At 40.5% G+C, this 19,146-nt stretch overlaps 1 protein-coding gene across 1 annotated transcript in view; it reads right to left on the bottom strand.

Annotated features, from left to right (window-relative positions):
* NBEAL1 (neurobeachin like 1) overlaps positions 1 to 19,146 on the bottom strand; it is a 103,053-nt gene that overhangs the window by 34,041 nt on the left and 49,866 nt on the right. The window contains exons 17-30 of the mRNA XM_063317976.1: positions 18,230 to 18,315; positions 17,531 to 17,620; positions 16,510 to 16,678; positions 16,222 to 16,355; positions 15,395 to 15,554; positions 14,424 to 14,526; positions 12,856 to 13,012; positions 9,219 to 9,377; positions 7,890 to 8,049; positions 7,606 to 7,694; positions 4,852 to 5,409; positions 3,828 to 4,003; positions 1,878 to 2,031; positions 678 to 806 (exon numbers count right to left, since the gene is read on the bottom strand). Coding sequence (XP_063174046.1) covers positions 678 to 806; positions 1,878 to 2,031; positions 3,828 to 4,003; positions 4,852 to 5,409; positions 7,606 to 7,694; positions 7,890 to 8,049; positions 9,219 to 9,377; positions 12,856 to 13,012; positions 14,424 to 14,526; positions 15,395 to 15,554; positions 16,222 to 16,355; positions 16,510 to 16,678; positions 17,531 to 17,620; positions 18,230 to 18,315 — 2,324 coding nt within the window. The remainder of the gene's footprint in view (positions 1 to 677; positions 807 to 1,877; positions 2,032 to 3,827; positions 4,004 to 4,851; positions 5,410 to 7,605; positions 7,695 to 7,889; positions 8,050 to 9,218; positions 9,378 to 12,855; positions 13,013 to 14,423; positions 14,527 to 15,394; positions 15,555 to 16,221; positions 16,356 to 16,509; positions 16,679 to 17,530; positions 17,621 to 18,229; positions 18,316 to 19,146) is intronic.

The raw sequence follows: 19,146 nt of genomic DNA on the forward strand, positions 1-19,146 counted from the left end.
TCTTATCATGATGATAAACATGTAGGCTCAACTCAATAAAATAAGACATATCAAGAGCATTTATTTATGCATCCAAATTATATGTGGTTTATTAGCATTGTCTCACCATACAATGTATTTATTGTTTATTTATATTTATATTCAAGCCTTCTTCCAGAAAGGTCTCAGAAACATGTACAGCTTCTTCTTGCATCCTTCCAAAATCTCTATAAGAAGGCTAGGCTAAGATAATGACATTTTAAACTAGTGATAAACCATGGTTTATTGTGAAGAAAACACTGTGATGAAGCTCAGGCTCACAATTTCTCCACAGTGAAGGGAAGAGATATAAAGGACATTTATCATTTGAAATAAATCAGTGGCCTGTTTAATAAAAGAAGGGGACTATGGTGTGCACAATCACATATCCTAATAATCAGAGAAAGCAGAAACCAGTATTTTTTCCCAAACTGCATTTAGATATTCTCATACATTTATATATTGAATTATTGATTAATTATACTTCAAATCCATCCAAGCACCAAAGTTCTCTTTTATTTGTATATGAAGGGGAAAAAGTGAAGTAAGGATATGCAAGCCCCAAATTTGCCACAACATAATTTCTTTGCAAAAGAAAACCAAAACTTTACCATATTTGTGCTTTCCCCAACACAGAAATCTCCAGTGATGTAACAAACCTGTAAATTATCTTGTCCAATGAACCCAAGAAGCATCTGGACCTGTACTTGGTAGAGCTGCACATATTCTGGGCCAGAAGAGTACCAGATTGACAAAGTATCCATGAGCGTCACCAGCTCTTCCAAGAGCTATGCAAAATTACATCCAGAATTAAAGTAAAAGACAAAAAAAAGTTCAAAATGTAAACTGAGGAACATTGAATGCACAGCCCATGACACAAGAAGATGCCCAATTATGTTCTTTTAAACATTTTCTGTTCCCTCACAATTAATACTATAAATTATAATGACTGAGGAAAAATACTATAGAATTAGAATGACCTGAGTTTGATTATTCGACAATGGCAGGATTTTGATAGATTTTACTATTATTTGTTGATGTTCAGAAGAGTTGGCAAATATTCTTTATGTTAAACCCTTGCTAGGGAAAGGTGATCTTTCACTTTTTTGCACACCTGGATAAATTTTCAAAGGAGGAGAGTTGCACAGCGTCATCTCTGGAGGCAGTGTGATACAGCAGTGAGCATGTTGGACTGGGACTGGGGTGACCTGGGATATAAACCTGGATTTTCCATCCATCATGGGAAATCAGTGGGTAACTTTTGGGTCAATTGTTCTCTCTCAGCCCTAAGAAGGAGGCAATGCCTTCCAAAAACGTTGCCAAGAAAACTGCATGGACTTGTCTGTATAATCATGAGGAGTCAAGACTGATGCACACACACACATCCTAACTGGTATAGTTAGGTCTGCTTATGGACAACCCTACAACCTAAAAGGAAAGAGGGGAAGAAGAAGGAAAAGAACACTAGTGGAGCAATTCAACTGTTCATCTCACAGAAGCTCTGTAAGTAGAAGGTTCTACATACAGGCATCATGCTGTCAAGCAGAGAATGGAAACTGCTAAACAGCAACATTTGATATCACCGTAGAATTTCTTCCCTGCAGAATCTTTGATTAAACATTAAAATGTGTCTGAGTAATCCTAAAGTTTTTAAAACATACATTTCAAAAATTAAATTAAAAAAGAACTATTAAGAGAATTTACAAAATATTCCAACAATATTTGGGGGCAAAAGCACGTAGATTTAAATGCAGCCTTTTCAACAATTTCTTCTATTTTCAAAGTGGCCTGGAAATGTACTAGCCAACGTCACCTGATAACATCTTTCCAAAGTCCGTCCTATATAGTTTCGTACTGACCTTTTCTGTCCAGAGTCTTGAATTCACAAGACCTTCTGCTTGCAGGAAATCTTGAACGATGAGCAGGAGCCGGAAAGCATTTCCAGCATACATTGGGAGGGATTTGGCATCTCTTGTGTCAGTGACTGCCCATTCCAGCATCTTCTCTAGCAAACTAAGTTGAAGAGAAAGAGGTGGCACTTTTTTTCTTTAAGCAGCTTTTGTGAATTTTAGTTACTGATGGAAAGGTAGCAGGAAGACAGAGTTAAACCCAACATTGTTATTATCTAGCCTTTGCCATTTCAGCCAAGAAATTATATTCTGTGAAATAAATTCCACAATCACATAGAAAGAACAATCTAGTTACATTCTCGGATGTCACACAAAAATACATTCCACCTTGATTCTCAAAGGAATCACTCTGGATCATGAAACTGAGCAAGAGTTCCCATGAGAAAGTCCCATTCTTTTAATGGGCTGCTCTCGTCGATGGAAGAGCAGAGAATTGATTTCTGCCCATTCCATTTTTGCCCTGCAGCCCCTAAAAAGTTACCCCATTCTGGTGATCCTCCAAATGGGAAGAGCTGGTATGGGCTGCCAGGGGAAAAGGGATTCAGCAGAAATAACCTCTGTTTACTGAAGCCCTCTCTCCCTCCTGTCAGCACCTCTTTAACCCAAATGCATATTTTCTGGGGAACAGAAGAAAATATGTATATAGCTTCTTTAAGGAGGGAGGGCCTAGCACATGTAGCCTGGAATCTGTGCCCACAGCTGCTCTAAAACCCTCCATCAGCTTTAGATCCAAACATCCATTTCTAATGGTAAATCAGGGAGGGGGGTGGGGCCAACTTAGCTCTTTCAAGTTTTTGAAACTTCTGTAGAACTTTAAACTGAGTTTGATTATCTCAAAATGTTTACTGGCAGTCTGATCTTTAAGTTTTATCAACACCTGCTATTTGGAGATTTTGGAGCTGACATTATTGCCACATCTGAAATTCTATATTTGTTAAAGATACCCGAAGAATTAACAGAAGCTTTTGAGTCAGCATGCCTTTCAGTAGAAAGTGGAAGGAAGTAGATAAAATTAATATTAACTTCTGGGATGTTGGTCTAGAATGACTGATTTGTGAAAATACAAGAAGCTAGTTTCTTTTGAACTTAAACGCAGTTAGTATAAAATTATTTTGCACATGTATATTGGGCCTTTCTCATGGATGGGTAAGCCCCTCCTTTGGAACAGCCAGTCTCTGAATATTTGGACCACCTCCTTACTATACTTTGCAGAGGGCTCAGGGCTCAGAAAGTAGGGGATGAATAAAGACCATGCTGCCCACCCAAACAGTGGGGCAGTGGGTTAACTGTAAACGGCCCAGCGTCCCTAGAAATGGAGAGGTATATAAAGCTGAAATAATTAACAAACAACAAATAAATAATACTATTAAATATGGATTGGTTACAAATCTCTGCGTGTTGATGCAATTCAAGAACTGAACCATTAACCCACATGGTCTGACTTGTCATACCACTGCTGTATCCTGGTCTGAAATTTACAGGATTATTAACATGACTTTAGAGCTCTCTTTGTTACAGCCCTAGTATTTGGGACTGATCAGGAATTACAATCATTTTGCACATGGGGATAACATAAAGAATTATAATACATTGGAAGTAAAGATACACCTGATTTGTGAAATGAGTTGCATTTACTTTATTGAATACTGTAAGGACTGCCTCAAATTTAAAAGAAAAAAGGGCAAGGAAGATACTTTTCAGCAATATGGACAAATTTCTAAGCATTTTTTCCTTTCCTTTAAAAAATAACTTGACATGGTATGTGGTGTTTATACAGTTAATTCAGACCATATGAACTAACATCAGGTCCAATAAGTACATTATTTGCCTTTTCCGCTTTATGTTGTCACTTTTTTTCTTTTTTGCAAAAAACGAATTTTGAAAAATAATTTGACCTACTTGAGTTTAATCTCATCTGATGGTCGTAGTAATTCATTAGAGATGCCCAGTTTGGTGAGGGCAGAAAAAACTTGTCCTCTCTCAATCCAAGCTGCATCATCCGATCTTTCTATGCCTTTCCACATCACACAGAGCAAAATATCTGTGAGAAGCTGAAGGAGATCTTCTTCACATGCCTAGCAAAAACAGTCACACATTTTAAAAGATTACAGTATTTTTGAAAGGCATCTCACTTATTCTATGTAGAAAGAGCCGCTGAATTCCACTTGATAACATAGACTCACAGCTTGTATCAAGAACTGCTGGTATTACAGATTCTGAAATGAAAATAGGCAGCTTTTTTGACTGATGAGGCCCAGAAAAGTATACAATCACATAAAATTACACTTTTTAAAAAAACAAAAAGGCTACGTAATGAACAGGGCAGCCCAAAAATAGGTGCAAAGTGTGAGAAATTAAAATAAATAAATCACTCAGAGCAATATGCATGGATAGCCCTTCTAAGATGTATCTCATTCATTCATTCATTCATTCATTCATTCATTCATTCATTCATTCATTCATTCATATTGATTTGTTGAAAAGAGTTACATGCCGCCCATCTTACACAATGTAACCTTATGTGGCAACCAACAATCAAGTCAGTATAAATATATTAAAGATACAAACAGAAACCCCACAAAATTAAAAACCATCATGCTCTAACCAAGGCACTTCTGAAATGTCAGGAGAGAAGAGAATGTATGGCTTTCACAAGGGATGCAGTTTCACCATCTGGTAACTGGCTAATGACCTCAATGCTTATGCTTTCTGGCAGTCCAGATGGAGATGACAGGCAGACTTGGGAGAGAAGCAGGAGCATCAAGGGTGCAATCCAGCTTGTGGACAATCCAGATTACATATCCTGCCCACCGGAGCTATGCAAACAGATTATAATGGGGCTATCTCACTGAATTCTTACTATTGTTTAATGCTAGTTTTAAAAAATCAGAAAACCCAGCAAGAGTGTCTTTCATCCATGTACCTCATGAATTTCAAATAAGGAAAGATCAGCAGTGAATGCCACCTCCTCTGCAGCATTTGGTTCTTTGTCAAGCTGTCCAGAAAATATCTTGGCATTCTCAATGGGGGAAGGGGTGCTGGGCAGGCTATCAGCCATCTGGCTCCCACTGTCACCTAGCTCGTAAGAGTCAACACTTGAGAGGTCTAAGCTTAAATGTGAAGGATTCTTTTGCCACAAGTCCTCCTGGTCCTCAGGCCTAAATGACATCTCCCCCATGGATGTATCCTCCAGCACGGTTACAGATTTGCCATCTTCTAAGCTCCACTGATCACACGAGGCATTAACAGATGCAAAGCTGGCACCATCTTCCTCATCAGCCTTGGAAGTCCGGCACTGCCGATGGTCTTTCGCAGATGCAGGCTTGTCGTCCCCTTTAGCAGAGTCACTTTTGGTGTCCCTCGCACCATTCCTGACATCAGCATTCTCTTTCAGGAAGAGTCGGGTCAGCGTCTCCTGCCAGCCAAGTTGCTGAGAGATCTGCTGTGCTGAATCTTGTTGGGAATGTAGGACTTGCAAAAGCTACAAGGAACATGGATTCAAACATAATGCACTATAAAAGCTTTTCATTTTAGATTTATTTTTGCTACATACATGAAATAGGACAAAATAACTTTCTCAGATTCCTTAGACACCTAGTTGTCATCCTTCCTGTTAAAGACCCATAAATGGGTTAAACTAACACATTGTCCTAACAGCCAGGAAACACACTGAGACAAGGAACTGGTCTCTAATATTTATTGCTAGTACTTAACAGGAATCCTAACAAACTGAAGAAGCATGGGAAAACCCAGACATATAACCCCCAAGGGTTAAGGCGGTCCCGATCTGTGTCTCTTTGAATGGCTGAACAATTCCTCAGTGCTACGCATGCGCTTGACAGTTTGGATGGGAGCCCCCTGCTCGCCATCCTTACTCATGACATACATAATGTTAAAGTGTTAGATGAACGTGTAATTTACGTTGTAAGTATGATGCCAGATTCAGATACAACCATATTTAGAAAAGTCCCATTTAGATCAGTATTTCTCAACCGCGGCAACTTGAAGATGTGTGGACCTCAACTCCCAGAATTCCCCAGCCAGCATGCTGGCTGGGGAATTCTGGGAGTTGAAGTCCACACATCTTCAAGTTGCTAAGCTTGAGAAAAAGTGATTTAGCTGAATGGGGCATGGATTGTTACTGATTTTACATCAGTTTGGCTGGGGTAAAGTAAAATCAGTTATTGACTTTACTTGTGGGGCTTTTCCCCATGTCCCCAACAGCATGCTTTCCATTGGTCCTTAAGAGAAGGAAGCCCAGCAGGGGCAAGAAAGGGAAGAGGAACCAGAGGAGCTGGGATCTACGTCTGCTGGAGAGGAGAAAAGCTCAGGGATTGCCTGGTGAGAGGGGGAAGTAAGGGTTACCAGTAGGAAGACCAAACCATGGAATACTTTCCACTAAATTGCTATAGGGAGGGAGGGAAAAAGAAAGAATTCTGGTTGTTCGTACGGTTCTCTTTCTCCAGCAGCCAAAGCAGAAATGGCCATGGAAGCCCAGAGCCCCACGGCCAGATGGGAGGGGGAGGTCCCGCAGCAGGATAATTAGAGACCTGCAAGTTACCAACCTCCCTCAGGCTCCTCCTCCAGGTGAATCAGAATGTCGATGTAACACTGAGATGGAGGCTCCTTTACGAGGACATGTCCTCGCAAATGGTTAGGAGGACATCTTGGTGCCAGGACTAGAGGGGCATGAAGAAGAGGTCCAACTATAGGATCCTACCCATAATTATTTCAGTCCTAAACAATACCACATTTTTCTTTTCAAAAGTAGTGGATCTAATGTCAATATACATATCTATATACTGGATGCACAGACATCATAAAAGGGAAAGCGCTGAATGCCAAGGACATAAAACTCATGGAGAACTGCTGAAAAATGCTCATCTCAGATTATCTTCATTGTGCTGAGAAAAACAGATAAGGGTAACCAGATGTTGTCAGCCCTATGAGGTAGGCCAAACCAGAAAACCAGCTCCACAGGAACACTAAAACTATACTTTACTGAGATAAGCTCTGGTAACAGAACCTTGCATGCCTGACTGTGCTTTTCCTACCTTCCCTCTTATACCCCAGTGAATCAGGGAGAGTCTGCCTCAATACTATCTCATTTCCCAGGACTTAAGGAATGTTTCAGCCCTCTTTGTTTATGCAGTGGTTCTTGCCTATTTCCTCAGGGTCATTGCCCTGACTCTCTACAGATATAAACATAGGGTTAGCATTCAAGAATGCAGATCTTTGTTAAGGAGCTTTACTGCAAGAACTAAGAAAACTGTTAAGAAAGAAAGCCAGTGACTACCAAGCCCTGTCCTGGTTTTGGACAGGAGGGAGCGTTCCCATCTATCCCATGTTCTGGTAATGGACTCACAGGGTTGCAGATGGTCTGCTTCTGACTTTGCTGGTACCAGCTCTCTCACTAGCCATTAGATGCTAATTTTTCCCAGTGTTTTCTTTCAGCAGGAAGACTATTGAAGACAGACTTATTACTTAAGAGAGATGCACGTACTTGCATCTTATGCTCTGCAGCTACCTCCACGAGAGCAATGGTCTGAAGAGTTCACTACAGTATTCAAGAAATCCTAATGTCCCCAATTATTTTCCAGACTGTCAGCAGGCTCAAGGCGGGCCACCGTTCAGTACTAATGTGCCTGCACACTATCCTCCCCACAAGAAGACTAACCTTTCGACAGGCAGCCACTCTTACATCTAGGTCTGCTCTGTGAGCCAAGTGCACCACAGCTATAAAGTCCTTGTAATTCACAACTGGATCTGTAGAGTAAGAATTCAGAAATGTGTCACAGCAATGAGGAAATTCACTTACAAGTCTATCAAAAAAATGCCACAAGGGCACAACAACACAGCTATCGATGTATGTTTGTTTTTTTGCTAGCCAACCAAATGTGTGCTACTTGCACAGACTACAGCACTTGTACTGTGTGGAAAAGCTAATAAGCATTTGAGTACCGGCATGCAGAACTTGGTTGAAAAGGCTCTTCACAAGAGAAGTGGTAAGTGGAGATTCACTCAGGAGCAGTCCTAGCCCTGAATAGCCAACCTCTCTGAGCTTCATACGTTGTTTGCTCCGCTCATAAACTTTAGTACATTTCAGCATCTGCTCTGCAATCTGCAAAGAAAAATGAATGAACTTTTCAGCAGGAAACACACTGAAAATTCTGCAGCGCCTTGGCAGTTTGCACACCTATTCTTTGCAAGCAAGACCTCAATGGAAAAACAGAATTCAAATGGACTTTTCACAGAAAAAGCACGGCCTTCAACAAATTCTCTTTAACTCTTCTTTTTTATTTACCTACTGATTTCTGGAAGTTGCCCCACACGGCAAAATAATTGTTTCCATAATTATGGCCCAAAAGATGCTCATCATTATGCAGGGAAAGGGATCTGTCAGCTACACAGTAGAACTTGTCCTTGTGTGCTTTCCACATAAAATGAGAGGCAGAAACACAAACCTCATGCCGAAGCCAGATTAAATTTTCTTTCCTGGCTTCACGAACCTCAGCCACTTAGGACCACATTGGCATCTCTCTATACTGAATCAACCTGAGTATTTTTCTTTGTCATGTTACTTCACTCTAATGCTGCATATTGTTTCTAAAGCAAGAATAAATGACATGTACCAGAAACTACTGCAAAGTGATCAGTATTTGATAGTTCCTCTTCACGGGAAGCAGCTTGAGGTCGCTTCCAACTCCAGCTGCCAAGAGTTACTTTTTATTGTAGTGGGACATACATTTAACAAACAAACAAACTAGGATTTGTTCTCTTGTAAGCACTTTGCCATTACCATTATCAATATTTCAGTCTAATCACGTGTGAAAGGTTCATATTTCTCTATTTTAACAAACACCACTAAGGAGCAACTTTTGATTTGGCAGAGCCCTTAGAATATATCAGCACACAGCCCCAAACTTGAAATACAACCACAGATACAATGCCAAAACTGACAACAAAATACTAAAATGCAAAAAAAGGAAAAGCGAAGGAAAGCAGCAACAGTTCCAGAATCAATGCTATAATCTTGAGCTGCTGGGGAGCAGTTCCCTCTGAACACCTGGAGACTTACTCTGACTATCAAATTCAGTATTAACCTTATTGCCAAATAGCTCCCAGAAAAAAAAGTATTTGTTAATTCCCTGAACTTAACACAAAGTAGTTGAAAAGAGGAGTTATGCCTCGTTCCTTCTTCCAAAAAAAATCCACATTTCATATAAAAATGCACAACCTTGTTAATATTATCAATCACTTTAGGAGAGGAGTTTTAAAAAAATAGCTTACCTTGAACACAAGCTCTCGTAGTCTATCAGAATACCTCTGATTCAGTAGAAGAGCATAAAGGATATCTGCATTTCCTGGCTCAAACAGCAACAAAAAAAGCTGATCTCGGGTTGGGCAGGTGTTAAGCAGGCTGAAGAGCATATCTAGAATCCCACAAAGCTTGGGGAAGCAGAAGAGGAAAAAAACACACACAGAGAATCATCTAAGAATCCAGAGCGCAAGTCATTCCTGGCATTCAGTATCATTCAAAACAACATTTGTCACCAGTGACTTATCTGTAACACAGGTATGCTTAGAGTCTAAAAAACACAGCATTAAAGGAACAGAGATGGAGACAAGGGGACCCATAAACACACACAAACCAACTTATTCTTGCAAAACGTCTTCTAACAACCACCTGGCATATGAGAAATGGGCCACTAAAGCCTTAGTGGACTTCCACAAAATAAACAGGTTACCCAGCCTTCAACAAAACAACTATAATGCACCCAGAAAACTGATGGTGATACAGGCTGGACTTCAGCTTTCTAGGACTTTGCTGGGAGTTCCTGGTATTTCATCACTCCAGCCAGAGCATGTAAGATTCAGATGACATCCTCACCAAGAGGAGACAGTCTTGCTGTTTCTCCCCACAGGGCAACTTCTGTGAAGGGAAAGGAGAGGTCCAGACTTGACAGAGCAGCCATGGGTCTAGTTTGTGAAGATGGTAAGTCATTTTACTGTCTCCAAATATGGGTGAAGAAGTGACCTCAGTCTAAGTCCAATACTTAAATCACCCCATGAAATGAACAACAGAACTCCGGATGCAGAGGAAAGAGCTGGGCAGGATGGAGACTACAAAAACTGCACCTTCGCTTTGTTATGTGTATCTATCTATCTATCTATCTATCTATCTATCTATCTATCTATCTATCTATCTATCATCTATCTATCATCTATCTATCTATCTATCTATCTATCTATCTATCTATCTATCTATCTATCTATCTATCTATCTATCTATCTATCTATCTATCTATAACATTTATATGGCCACCCATCTTATACTGAACTTTGGGCAGCTTCCAACCAACAATTAAAACAGCATCATTATACAATTAATATGTTGTTGTTTATTCATTCAGTCGCTTCTGACTCTTTGTGACTTCATGGATCAGCCCACGCCGCAGCTTCCTGTTGGTCGTTGCCACCCCCAGCGACTCCAAGGTCGATATATATATATATCTATTACATATATATAATACATATATAATACATATACTGTATATGCATTATATATAATACATATATATATATACATGTGTGTGTGTGTATAATAGATATAATACATATATCTATTAAAACCATAAATAATAAAAATTTGGTACCATATAAACTTTAACAAGCAGTCCACCATAAAAATTCTCATCAATCTCACCCTATCCCAGTGCTTGGGGGAAAAGCCAGGTCTTAAGTGGTTTTTGGAAGCAATCAAAGAGAATATTTGTAGCTGAGGGTTGAACTGTGGAGTCCTTGGTGCTCTCTAAGCCTTGTTGTTTTCTTGCAGACGTTTCATTGCCAGACCAGGCAACATCTTCAGTTCGAAAAGGGAGTGAGATTTGCTCTCTGTTTATGTACCATGGCATTCTAGAAACACAAGTCTACCGGAAAGCTACCCACACTAACCAAGTTCTCCATTACCAAAGCAACAACCCAACCTCCCACAAGAGGAGCTGAGTAAGAACATTATTCAAACGAGCACTCATGCACTGCAGCAACCCAGAACACTAGAAAAAGGAAACAGACCACCTATACAGCATCTTCCAGCAAAATGGATACCCCCTCAACTCTATCAAAAAGTGCCTGACCACTCAACCCACTACAACTCAACCAACAGAAGCTATGAAAAGGATAACACTGCCATACATCAGAAACATCTCAGAAACTACCAATAAACTGTTACAACCACACGGCATCACCATAGCACATAAACCAACCCAAACCCTTCAGAACATCTTAAGCAAACCAAAAGGCCCAGTAGCCCAAGAAAATAAAAACAGGCGTTATCTACAACATACAGTGCAAGGACTGTAGCAGCCACTATGTAGGACAGATGGGCAGAAGACTAGCAGAGCGCATCCATGAACACCAACTAGCAGTCAGAAGACATGATGAGAACTCCCTAATCTCACAACACATGGACAGACTCAACCATACTTTCAACTGTGAAACTGTGAGTATCCTAAACCAAGCCAAATCCAAAAATGCTGGAGAATTCCTGGAAGCTTGACACTCAGACAAAGCAGCCATCCACAGACACATAGAGGTAAACAACATTTACATACCATTCAAAAGAGATGACAGAAAAGCCAAAAGACCAGGACACCTCCTTGCCAGCAATCAACACCCAGATGTGCAAAGATTAACACCAGGATTAATACCAGAGGAACAATCAAACAGCACGATATACCCTAATCAAGGAATTATTAACTCAGGCAATCAACCAAGCAGCAAACAACAGCCCAATCAAGGAACTCCTAAGGAGAGAACAACACCTCCACCAACACAAGCTGGACAAACCATGGTATATAAACAGAGAGCAAGGCCCACTCCCTTTTCGCACTGAAGATACTGCATTGAAATGTCTGCAAGAAAACAATAAGACTCAGAGAGCACCAAGGACTCCACGGTTTTTGGAAGGCTAGGAGGGTAGAGGCCTGCAGACTTTCAAGGGGGAAGGGTGTTCCATAGCGTAGGGATTGCTACAGAAAAGGCACACTTCCTAAATCTCATAAGATGGCAATGTTTAAGCAAAGGGACTAGGAGCGTGCCCACCCTATCCAGTCTAGTAGGATAGGCAGATACTCTCAGGGAGAGGCGGTCCGCAGATAGCCTGTCCCTGTGCCATGGAGGGCTTTTGTCCTAACAGCCAGGAACCACGCTGAGACAAGGAACAGGTCTCTAGTGTTTTATTGCTGCTACATAACAGGAAAATCCTAACAAACTCAAGAAGTGTGGGGAAAACCCAGACATATAAACCCCAAAGGCTAAGGCGGGCCCGATCGGTGTCTCTTGGAATGGCTACCTAATTCCTCCGTGCTACGCATGCGCTTTACAGCCTGGATGGGAGCCCCCTGCTCGCCATCCTTACTCATGACAGCTTTAAAGGTAATAACCAGCACCTTGAATTGCACCTGGAAGGAAACCAGGAGCCAGTGCAGCTCATGCAACAGGGGTGTAACATGGGTAAACCTAGGGGCACTCATCACTGCACACCCCGCCACATTCTGAGCCGGCTGTATGTTCCAGGTGGTCTTCAAGGGAAGTCCCATGTAGACCGCACTGCAGTAATCCAAATGGGAAGTGACAAGGCCTCCTGGTCCAGGAAGAGGTGCAAATGGCACACCAGACGAGCCCATGCAAACACTGCACCTTCACTATGTTATGTACTGCAGTAGAAGGAAATAGTATCACTGTGCAATGAAGAGGGGGATTGAGGGAGTCTGGTTACCCTGTGAAATACCTGCACCTGCAGATGACTCTGTCTATCCCTTCATTCACTGTGCCTGTTTTATTGGTGGCGGCTTCTCCTTCCATTGTTATGGACAATTATAGCGAAAGATGGAAGAAGAGGTGAAGAACACAGACTGCTAAATACCTGCTCCTCATCACCAGTGGCTGCTATATATCCCATGACGCTCTGGACTTCCTCGTGTGCCCCACCTTTGGTCAAGAAGTATTTGATTAGTCCATACAGAGATGTCCTGATTGTTCTAAGGTCGTCTGGAACCAAGTCACTGTCTCTGGGGTGGGTTCTAACAAAAACAAGGATTGTCAGTTAAAATATGAGTGCCATAATCAGTTCCAATGTACACTATTTTCTTTTCCCTCTTGTTCCTTAAGTACCTGTGTCCACTACACTAATGTAATCAGGCAGGACCTCAAGGTTGATTTCCAGACTGACAGCGGCAAATGAGTAATACATGGACCCCAACTGTAGCAGTTTTAAAAGAAATAAAACTAAAGAAATGGGGGAGGGGAATGATCTCTTATAAAGCCCTTGCTTAGATGTATTTAAACTACTCAAACAGAGAGACTGAACGGTATTTTACTTTTTCCATTTAAAATATTTTTTATATTAATGCTATAGTGTGATTTTTAATTGGGCATTTGTTTATTGTCAGCATTTGGAGGGAGGCCTTTTATTTGAAAAGGGAGCTTGTGTTTTTTCCAAATAAAATAAAATTTAGCAAAGCAAAAGTCCTACATAGGAAACCCTTCCAAGAAAAGATGATTATGAAGGCTTAGGTAGATTGCATTCATACTAAGCCATGAAACTTGCTGGAAGAAGTTGGGCCGATGCCGCCCTGGTGGAACCTATCTCACAGGCTTGTTGCTCCTTGAAGACATGCTAGATGTCAATGCTTCCTTAACGGACCATCGTTTAAAACAGTGACGAGGTTCAACACATGCCAGGATATCCAATCAGGGGGGCATTCATAGAGTTAAGCTACAGTTTCAGCCTAATATGCTGCGCGAATCTTGCCATGGATTTTTGAACCACGGTTTATGCAACTGAACCTAGATAATTGTGGTTTATTCAATAAACCACAGTTAAAACCACAGTGAAGTAAGTCATAACATAGTACTATATCTGGATCCAAATCAGGATATTCCAGTCCATACTATACCCAATTACAACCAATGGGAGTATGCAATTGCTATGACTTTACAGACCCTTGCCAGCTACAGTTCCCAGATGAGAGCAGCAGGTATCAATACAATTTTATTTAAACTATAATTTTAAATGGAAGTAATAAATTCTGGCCACCTGCAATCTGGACACACTCTTAGACAATTTGGATTTCGTACTAATACATACATAACCCGTACACACCTACTCCCCCATATAATATCATGATGAGTTGCATCACTTATGAAGCTGATAATAAGGAATTAGAAAATGACTAGACTCCTCACTGAAATGGTAAAATCACTGTCTTGTACTGTTTGCGATTTTCTTGGGAAAATTCCCACAGATTTAAATTGGCAATGTTTCTTGCAAGGATGCAAAAATAGCTACTGCTGATAGCATGTAGCTATTACAGCAGCAATTCAGTGTTTACATGGTGCCTTTCAAAGGTTCAAAGAGTTTCCAGCACTTAGAAAAAGATCTGGACTTTGGAAAGCAAAGCCCAAGTAAAAGAGGAATACAAGATTTCATACCCATAATAAATTCTCAGAGTATCCAACAAAAACTGCACACCATATTTTTTCCGGAAGAGCCTCCTGCTATCTTTGATAATTGTGGAAAGATACTGGATATGGCCTAAAAAAGTAAGAAATCAGAAATCCCTATTAGAACAGAGTTGTGGTGGCCAGACCTTTAAACTGCATGGATCACTGATCAGGTATGTGATTTATCTGTCAGCCAAATTGATAAAGAGTACCAGGAATGAATTTACCCCAACTGACTTCAGCTAAGACTTCTATGCAGAATCCCAGTTTTCCCAATCCTTTTCTAGGATTCACAAGCATATCTTACAAAGTTATATGCCTACAATCAGCTCAAAGCTGCATGATCCCAGAATCCACTTTCCAGCCTCACATAGGTCCAAGCAAAAGCAAAGTGATGGCTGATTAGAACAACACTTTAAACTATGGTTTGCAGTAACCACAGCTGAGAGCCTAAAAGCATGATCTGAGCTCCCAGAACATGACATCTTCTAGATGCACTTATCTGCTTTTACTTTCTGTCAGCTTCTTGCCCCTAGATGCCTGATCTAAATCTAGAAAAGCCTTTTTCATTCCATAAAATCCAGTGGAAGATGACACTGATTTTACTGCTTGTACCCTTATACCCTTGTTCAAGAAAAGGAAGGGGAAACACTCAGGGGTTAAAAGACCATCTAACTCCCTATATGTAGCTCCAGCAGCAATGTCAGTGAAATAAATAAAAAAATCTTGCCTTCACGCCAGCCTAATCATGTTACTTTAGAACCCAGGAGTGAAGCATATTGTGTTTCAATGTCCATTTTAAGAGCATAAAACTATATTCCTTTTGATTTCAATTGTACTGATGTTTTATATTCTATCTAGTATTTAAGTGCTCCAAGCTTCATTGAGTGTTTATATAAATAAAAAGCAGGGAATAAAATTAAGTAAAATAATAACAGGGACAACAGTAACAAACTCACCAATTCGGAATGGGAAGTCTCCGCGGTTCCATATGCTGAAGTCAAAAAGGAGGTGCTGATACATCTGCTGCAAAAGCTGGACATTTTTTGCCACAGAGACCTGTTCTATCAATAACTGGACTGCCATTAGCACATTCACATCCATGAACCTGCTGGGCACCTAAAAAAAGGGGTGGCGGGTATACTGTTTGTTAAGAAAAACCAGAGTGATTTCTAGATTTCAACCAATTGCCTTTTGTCAAATTTGGTTTTTAGTTCAGTGTTTTAGAATCAGATTTTTTTGGTCACTTGTGAGAAATGCTCTTGCCGCCAATCTCCTGCATTCCCATTCTGGTCATCAAGCATCAGTCTGACAATGTTATGCACAATGTGAGCATGGGAGCAAAGTAAACAAGGAGAGATGGTCCTCCCGACTAGAGAGCCAATCACTATCTTACAGGCAGCCCAAGACTGTCTATGTATTGCAGGTACATTTGTGACACAATGATGGACAAGAATAGACAAGGTATCATTAGGGGTATTTGGAAGGTCCATCCAATACTGCCTGAAACAAAGTATCTTCGATAGCTTTTTAATTTTCTGAGCTTTATATTGTTCATAAAATAAAAGGCTTACATTTTGGGAAGATGAAACTTAGTATATAGGAGCCTCTAAAAGCATATCAAACTGGATGACGTTCAGATCAAAATTTGCCAGAATATGACGATTTAAAACAATTGTAACTTTCCAATCTCACACATAAAAGATTGGGTTTGTTATTCAATACAACTGTTGTCAGGAGAAGCTCCCAATATACAGTATTCAAATTATTTTGTAGTTTTGCATACCTTCTGCAAAAGGACTCCTAAGGTTGCAATTCCATGGGTGTGAATAAGAATATCCTGGTTGATCGGATGCCTTTGAATAAAGTGCTTTATCATCAAGATGAAGGTTGCAATGATGTTCTTCTCCAAACGAGCTTCTGTAAAAATGGAATACAGACTTTAGCCCAAAGGAGAAAAAAAAAAAAGTAAAACTATCATGTAGTGAGAAAAGAAGTGAAAAACCAGGGAATGCATCTCTTTTTAGTCCATTGCTCCCTCTGAAATGATGGAAAAAGCTAATCATTTCCCTACCTGAAGCCTTGGTGGAGGTTAATACAACCCAATCTCCTTCAACCGGTGTCAACAATTCATGGGGCAGAACTTCTACCTCTGTCCTCTCAGACAATTGCCCATCAAGGAAGCTGATCTGCTCCAGCAATGGGAACAGAACATTCAATCCACCTATGCAGTTGATCATATCCTTTAGAAATACAACAAGGTGAAGGAAAGAAAAGGGGGGTGGGGAATAATCACCATTCTGAAACCAGCAACTGAAAAGACTTTTTAAAGACCTGTTGATCCTGCATAAAAGTACCAGAACAGCATGGAGCAACTGACATGTCAGAAATATCGGTGGTAGGTCCTACAGAAGTTTAGATTTTAGAAAAAAATTGACCCAATTTTTCAGAAAAAATCAACACAGATAGGGTCAGCACAGGTAAACACACCCTTAGCTTCTTTTATATTATAATGTATTTCCATAGGAGAAAATAAGCAAGATCCTCAAAAGACTATAAATGGTTCAGGATTAATTAATTAATGACGGGCTGCTGAGTTTAGCTCACCTTCTCAGGGGAGCAGTTAGCTAATCCAAATTCTCAGCTTTCAGATGGAAGGGTCCGTGTTTTTTTTGAGATATGCAACAAAATGCCCAATTCTGTACAATCATTTTGAGAGAAAGAGGTTTGCACCCACTTTTCAGTGATTTAGCCGAAGATATCAGCCATGACTGACATTCCATAAGGAATGTGAACCACAGAGATGAATCTAAAGTGACCATCTGTCTGCAGAATATCGTCTGGAACTATCACTATCAAGCAGAAATCTACCCAAACAGTTTTGGGAGACAGCAGCTTTATGCTTACTTTTTGCCAACTCATCCCTTTTTATGTCGTCCTCCCCACCCGCAAATAAAAATGGAATGAGAAGTAATAAATTAGCCCCTGATGCCATGCGTTGTTGCTATATGATGTGGCAGTTCCTCACAAACCTCTATGATCCAGGCCCATATAAAGCAACACAGCATTTACATTAGGCCATCGCAAATGCTCACCTTGATGTCCCAGTTCACTATTTTGTTCCCTGTTAATCTCCCGTGTAAAAGGTTTGCAGAAAGGTCAAGACAGATTGGGCTTCTGCAGGCCTATCCAAAGGAAAAAGAAAAAATGGGCTACAGGACCTTCATCAAGCAGCTCAGGGGTTTGTCTTTTGCACTCTTTTTAATAGGAAACCCAATTACAAAACAAGCTTCCCCCCAAAACACTGGTGAGACAGAAATACTTTCTAAAGTGCTACCATAACCATGGGTTCGTTGAGGGACTGCCTCTTCCCAATCATATCTGCCAGTCCCATCAGGTCCGGCAGAAGAGGGATGTCGCAGGTCCTGTCTGTTAAGGAGTTCCATCTGGTGGGACCCAGGAGACGGGCCTCTTCTGCCGTGGCGCCTGCCCTGTGGAACATCGTTCATTCCCCCCGAGGTGAGACTGGCTCCATCCTTGGTAGCCTTCCCTCAAAACATGGTTGGGTCAACAGGCTTGGGGATCTCAAGGAAATGGTGAACTAGTGAGATGGCTACACCGCTGTAAGATTGAATACGATGTCTCCTAGTCTTTTAATAATGATATTGATATTTTTTAATTGTGGAAAGTTTTTAATATTGCTCATTTTATGGTTAAATGACCTTCCCCCAATTTCTCTACTTCTAACACTATACCACATCTACCAGGTAGGTGAAAAATGTGTTGAATACTACCTTAGGAGCATAGTGAAGAAGCATTTTGCTTGGCAAATCTGCCAGTTCTGATTCTTGGGACTTCCAAGGACTTAAGCAGTTTGGACCTTCAACATATAGAAAACGAACAAACAATGAACGTTGTGTTTGTGGTCACATTTTTAATTACATTCTATCTTGTTTCAAGTCTAAAATAAACTAATTTTTAAACTTTCTCTCTCCATACTAGAAGCAGCAGACCAATTTACACAGGCAAGGGAAAGGTGAACGCGTGCCTCCATTTGCAGCTCGCTCTACAAACTTCTCTGACACAAATGGGGAATTTCATCTCTTTCTATGGTTATAGTTATTTTAAAAGACTAGTTGCATATTGATTAGATTAGCATTTCCTAATCTGGACTTCTGCAGCAGTACTGAACTCCCATAATTCTCAGACACACCAAGAAAAGTAGAGGTAGATTAGATCATCAACATGTAATACCCTTAGCCAATCTAAAATTTTAATCTTCAAAAAACAATTTAAAAAAACCTTCCCCCAACAGGAAAAAAAACACACCTTCATAGCTACCTTGCACTTATTTCTGGAATATGTTTTCTAAACAGAAATTATTATTGCAATCATGATACTCCTCAGCAGCCCAACAGACACTTAATACTTCTACAGTTCAGCCTGAGAGACATGACTATTCTCCACAAACCTTTATTGTGCTTAAGCCCAATATTGTCAGAGTCGGACACAGGTAAGATTATCCAGGGTTCCCTTTTAATCAGGAATTGAGCGAGGATTTGAAAGACAAAAGCTAGAACAGGACCATTGAGTTGTGTGGGTGGTTAAATCCGTAAAGGTAATGAGAGAGCAGAACACAAAAAGGGAGAAAAAAAATCTCAGGGCAAGTTGTTTTTCATAAAAGGCAAAAGGAAGGAAGGAAGGAAGGAAG

The sequence above is a fragment of the Candoia aspera genome, chromosome 1, assembly GCF_035149785.1.
Source record: "Candoia aspera isolate rCanAsp1 chromosome 1, rCanAsp1.hap2, whole genome shotgun sequence".
NCBI classification, from domain to species: Eukaryota; Metazoa; Chordata; class Lepidosauria; order Squamata; family Boidae; genus Candoia; species Candoia aspera.